The sequence below is a fragment of the Musa acuminata genome, chromosome BXJ1-4 (assembly GCF_036884655.1).
Source record: "Musa acuminata AAA Group cultivar baxijiao chromosome BXJ1-4, Cavendish_Baxijiao_AAA, whole genome shotgun sequence".
NCBI lineage: Eukaryota > Viridiplantae > Streptophyta > Magnoliopsida > Zingiberales > Musaceae > Musa > Musa acuminata.
In genome coordinates this window covers 29,896,188-29,901,750 of record NC_088330.1, presented here as the reverse complement: position 1 = coordinate 29,901,750, position 5,563 = coordinate 29,896,188, and the positions used below count along the sequence as shown (strand labels likewise).

The 5,563-nt window shown below is 41.5% G+C and overlaps 1 protein-coding gene across 1 annotated transcript; it reads left to right on the top strand.

Moving 5' to 3' along the window:
- The first annotated feature begins 1,318 nt into the window (after positions 1 to 1,318).
- On the top strand, positions 1,319 to 3,585 carry LOC135652090 (9-cis-epoxycarotenoid dioxygenase NCED1, chloroplastic-like). The gene has a single exon (XM_065172768.1). It carries the CDS (start codon positions 1,542 to 1,544, stop codon positions 3,429 to 3,431), a length of 1,890 nt encoding a protein of 629 aa, XP_065028840.1. The 5' UTR covers positions 1,319 to 1,541; the 3' UTR covers positions 3,432 to 3,585.
- Positions 3,586 to 5,563: the final 1,978 nt, after the last annotated feature.

Genomic DNA, 5,563 nt, shown 5'->3' with positions numbered 1-5,563 from the left:
TTAAGTTGAAACTTTGAAGTTACACTGATTTTGAAAGAGATTATATTATTTTCTGAGTTATATTGAGGAGGATCTTTAAAAGGCCTAAATTAAAATTTTTTTAAAAATTTAACTTATTTATTATTGAATTTCCGTAAATTGATCTCAACCAAACTGAGGAGGAGACTGAGAAGGAGAAATGTTGAGAGAAGGGATTAGAGGAGAGAAGAAGTCTCTTTTTTTTTTTAGCTCAAACGAAAGGACAGCAACCACATCTCACACAAATATTTGACAATTATATTTTCACCAGATAATTATCAAGATTTATGGTCCTCAAATCTTTGATAATTATATTTTCCATGTCAATATTGGAACATATTCTATATCTTCAACCACAAAAAATAAATATTTCAAACTCTTACGTCAATAGATGAAAAAAAGTTACTTTCATACATTCAATAAAAATAAAATTGTCTATTTCAAAGAACTTTATTTAAAAAATACTTGAACCTTCCATTAGAAATTTTCCAAATTAATTTGAAGATCGGATATCATTTCTTTTACTTTCATATATGTTTTTCCAAATTGTTCTTATTCATGACTACTATTATTCTCCACCTCAATTGATTCATAAAATAATAGGCCATGTAATAAATGAAGATCATTAGTGATGAAAATAATAGAAGATAAGAATAATTATTAAAGAAGTTTTATTTAAGTAACTTTAGTTTAAATACATTAACATGTCCCTCTCCTATTTATACAAATTAAGAGGAAGGATTTCCCTGGATAGAGATAGATTTTTCCTAAGAAAATCTTATCTTCTATCCATTAGGACTTCCAATATTAATCAAACATAATTTACGCCTTGATTGGTCATCATAAAAGGCTGCTGGATGTATTTAGACTTGAGGACTTTCATACACATTTTATTTAAATGATAATTGGTAAACTAATGGATATATCGGAGACAGTCATATGCCTCATGTTTTACGAGAGGTGAGTAATGGTACACCGTGAATCAAAAAAATGGGGGAACAAAATATCTCCATTATTGTCGAAAAGATAGAACGGACATTGTTGCCACCAACAAAGACGATAGAAGTGATTGGTTATTATAGTTATTGTCCGACACAGAAAGGAGGAGAGAAGATTTTTTGCCGCGTTTGTCATCAATCGACGAAAGCAAGCATCCATCCAATAGGCATCCCAAGGAAAAAAAATCGATGGATCTTGTGATCTGCAGAGCTGATCAACATCCGTAAATACGTGAATACGGTTTATTATGATTGTGAATATGAAAATAAAATTCAAATATCAGAAAGAGAAATTAAGGTTGCTGTCGAAGGTATCAATTATATCAGGTGGGACTCAGGTTAAGTTACATCCATAGGTTGGTCGGAGAGGAGAGGAGAGGAGAGGAGCGGAGCAACCATAAATGAAGGTCGGTCCCCACGCTCGCCACTCGCACCACTCATCCTCCAAGGGAGGAAACCGAGAGGCGAGGAGAGGAGGCGCTAACGCCAGTGGACCACATTTTGTGTCTTTGTTCATCCAGTAAAATGGATGTCCTCCTGATCTCATCGTCTTCCTCAGTGTCGGCCACCTCCCGCCGGCTCCGAATGCTTGGTCCCTCCAGGCTTCCACCACCAACATCCTCCTCCTTTCCTCCTCCTTTCCTCCGCATATCGGCCGTTAGAATAGAGGAGAAACCTCGTGCCGCGGAGCCCAAAACCAAAACTGCTCCCACATCCACCACCACCACCACCACCACCACCACCACCCCGTATCAGGATAACAAACAGGACTCAGGAATCAGCCAGCGGACCAACCACAGGCCAATTCCTCCCCGTCTCCAGCCAGCACCAGTGTCACGAGTACGAGCAGCACCCTCCCCGCAGGCGACCTTTTGCAACGCACTCGACGAGCTCATCAATAACTTCATTGATCCACCCGTTCTCCGTCCCTCCGTCGATCCGCGCCACGTCCTGTCCAACAACTTCGCTCCAGTGGACGAGCTTCCTCCGACATCCTGTCCCGTGGTCCGCGGCGCCATACCACGCTGCCTCGCCGGAGGCGCCTACATCCGCAACGGACCCAACCCTCAGCACCTTCCCAGAGGGCCTCATCATCTCTTCGACGGGGACGGCATGCTCCACTCGCTCCTTCTCCCCCCGGCAGGGAGCGACGGAATGGCCCCCGCCATCCTCTGCTCCCGCTACGTTCGCACTTACAGGTACCTCCTCGAGCGCGATGCGGGCGCCCCTGTCCTCCCCAGCATATTCTCCGCCTTCCACGGAGCCGCAGGTATGGCGCGCGGCGCTGTTTCTGCCGTCAGGGTACTGACGGGGCAGATGAACCCGGCCGAGGGGGTGGGCCTCGCGAACACTAGCTTGGCCTTTTTTGGTGGCCGACTCTACGCTCTGGGCGAGTCGGACCTGCCCTATGCCGTGCGCGTGTCTTCAGATGACGGCGACGTTGCCACGCTGGGCCGCTGTGACTTCGAGGGGCGGCTCTTCATGGGGATGACCGCCCACCCCAAGAAGGATCCTGTCACGGGGGAGCTGTTTGCCTTCCGTTATGGTCCCGTCCCTCCCTTCCTCACTTATTTCTGGTTTGACTCCGACGGGAACAAGTCGGGAGACGACGTGCCCATCTTCTCGATGCGGCAGCCATCGTTCCTGCATGACTTCGCAATCACAGAACGATACGCTATCTTCCCGGACCTCCAGATTGTGATGAAACCGATGGATATGGTTTTGGGCGGGGGTGCGCCGGTAGGGTCGGACAACGGGAAGGTGCCTCGCATCGGAGTGCTCCCTCGCTACGCCACCTCCGAAGCAGAGATGCGCTGGTTCGAGGTGCCCGGCTTCAACCCCGTCCACGCGCTCAACGCGTGGGAAGATGGGGACGAGCTAGTGCTGGTGGCCCCCAACGTCCTCTCCGTCGAGCACGCCTTGGACAGGATGGAGCTCGTCCACAGCTGCTTGGAGATGGTGCGGATTGACCTTCGGAGCGGAGCCGTGTCGCGGACACCGATGTCGGCGGCCAACATCGACTTTGGTGTCATAAATCCTCGTTATATGGGCCGGAAAAACCGCTATGCCTACCTTGGGGTGGGTGATCCGATGCCCAAGATATCTGGGGTCGTCAAGCTCGACTTGACATTGGCCGGCAAGAGCGACTGCGTGGTGGCTCGGCGGGACTTCGGTTCAACCTGCTTCGGAGGAGAGCCGTTCTTCGTGGCCGATGGGGAGAGAGAGGGGGAGGACGAAGGGTACGTGGTTTCTTACGTGCACGACGAGGGGAGTGGCGAATCGAGATTCGTGGTGATGGACGCTCGATCGCCGGACTTGGACATCGTTGCGGAGGTCCTGCTGCCGCACCGTGTTCCTTACGGATTTCACGGGCTCTTTGTGTCTCAGGCTGAGCTACGATCACAACGCCCGTAGAAATGATCACTGCATGGGTATACGATCTAAGCAGACTGTAATACTCGACACACAAGATGGTGTGTCATGCTTTAGCTATAGATACTTTCATGTCCCCTCTATGCTATAGATACTTTCATGTGATATAATGTTCGTCTTCATCATGTTCATTTCACCTACCGTTGCAATTAAAGTATTGGCATCATTCACCAACATAAGCGATTACCAAAACACGGAGGGAATGAATACTCAACGAAACGAAGACCAAAGAGCTAAGCATCAAGTTTCCATTTCATTCGATGTATAGAAGATAGCGTGAAAGACATCGAGTTTCTCGATTGATAATTATTATTAATCAAAGCAAACACAAAAAGAAAAAGACAAAAAGATTGATGGGACGTGCATCGAAAAAGACAACACGAAACACAGTCTGGAAACAATCATATCAACCTGAAAGGTAATCATATCGCTTCTTATAGAGTTATTATGATGTAAATCTTTGATGATTTTACACAGCTCAACTTTGATTACTTAAAATTATCATTACCTAATTAAAAAGGCCTTGCATCGAATATTTTCCTACCGACGAAGGGTGTCCATGACTCACCAAGATAAAAGACCAACTGCCTCCGTAGGTCCAACTTAGTACCTTAAATCGCTCAAAGGGTCTAAGTGGACAAAAGAATAAGTGAAACCTTCAGTGAACTAATTTTAGCCCGTATATAACTTTAATTAGTTTTAATCAATAGTAAATGTGTTCATGAAACTGAGTCATAATTGGATTAAGATTGAGTTCACGAGTATTCCAAACACAGTTAAGAAAGAACCTCAACATCACGTTCTACTGCTAATCTTGGTTGATAGAATGCTGCTACAGTCCAGCTTTTATATTAGCAGGCTCATTGGTCCTTTGATTTTTTCCTTTTTGTCGTAGTCCTTTTGAGTATGTACCGATGTAGGAATGAGGGAAAGTTGCCCTCTTCGTCCTTCCATTTTGAAGACCAAGCTCATTGGTCCTTTAAGAATGATAAAATAAAAGGAGTTAGCGATTTCCCTCAAAAAAAAAAAATTGTTTTTTTAATTTTTTTCAAAAGACATCTCTATTTTTAGTGTTTTCCGAATGATGCCTCCTAATTTTTCTAATTTCCAAAATACCCCTCAACAACCCTAATAATACATTTCCCACTAATTTTTTTTATCAGTTTTGAATTATTATATTTTTTTTTATTTGATATATTTATAATATTTTTTCAATAATATTATAGTAATTTTTTTTAGATGTCGAAAGATACTATAAGTGATACTATTTTATGCTTTTTTGAATGTCATTACTCCTAGATCATTATGATATCATATTTTAAGATTTATAATTGATTTAATTGAATTTATGAGTCCATTTGAATCATTTATAGTGTTTTCAATAGGTTTTATAATATTTTTATAATAGTGACCAAAACACTGTAATAGACTAATTCTTGATCCCTATTAGGGTGATGTTATTTATTCATAAATAATTATTAATATATATCAAATCCTAGTTAGATATATCAAATGATTTCTAGTGTGTTTTGATTTCCTTTGGCTTACTTATAGTTTTTTTCAATAATGTTTAGGCTTGAAGTTAGTTTGGTTGATGTTATGAGTACATTTGTATCATCTATAATATTTTTAAATAGGCATTATAGTATTTTTGTTGTGGTGACCAAAATACTATAACGGAGCAAAATAATATAATTGGTGAGAAAAGTATTATCGAGATTAATAATGGTTATTTTATATATTATATAAAAAAAAGAGGCATCATTTGGGATAAACAAAAATAGGGCGACTTTGAGAAAAAAAATTATTTTTCAGAAAAATTGCCTAAAGAGTTTTGAATTTTCTCCAAAATGAATATGTGGCAAACAATAAGAAGCTTTTGAAACAATAAATAATATCCTCTTATAAATTTTGCATGAATTTTTTATTTGGTATTTCTCTAGATGATCTAAAACCTCAGTATGCACAAAAAGTCATAGTAACACTTTCCTCAAATTTGTTTAGAATCTTCGATGAAAAAACCTTCCACATCACTAATTTAGTTAGGTTTTTGAGATCAGTCATCTTATCTTTAAAATTTTAGCCTGGTTTATATCCTATTTAGAAGCATATTA

Coding starts and splice junctions, on each gene's coding strand:
- LOC135652090 (XM_065172768.1), top strand. CDS start 1,542: ATGGATGTCCTCCTGATCTCATCGTCTTCCTCAGTGTCGGCCACCTCC.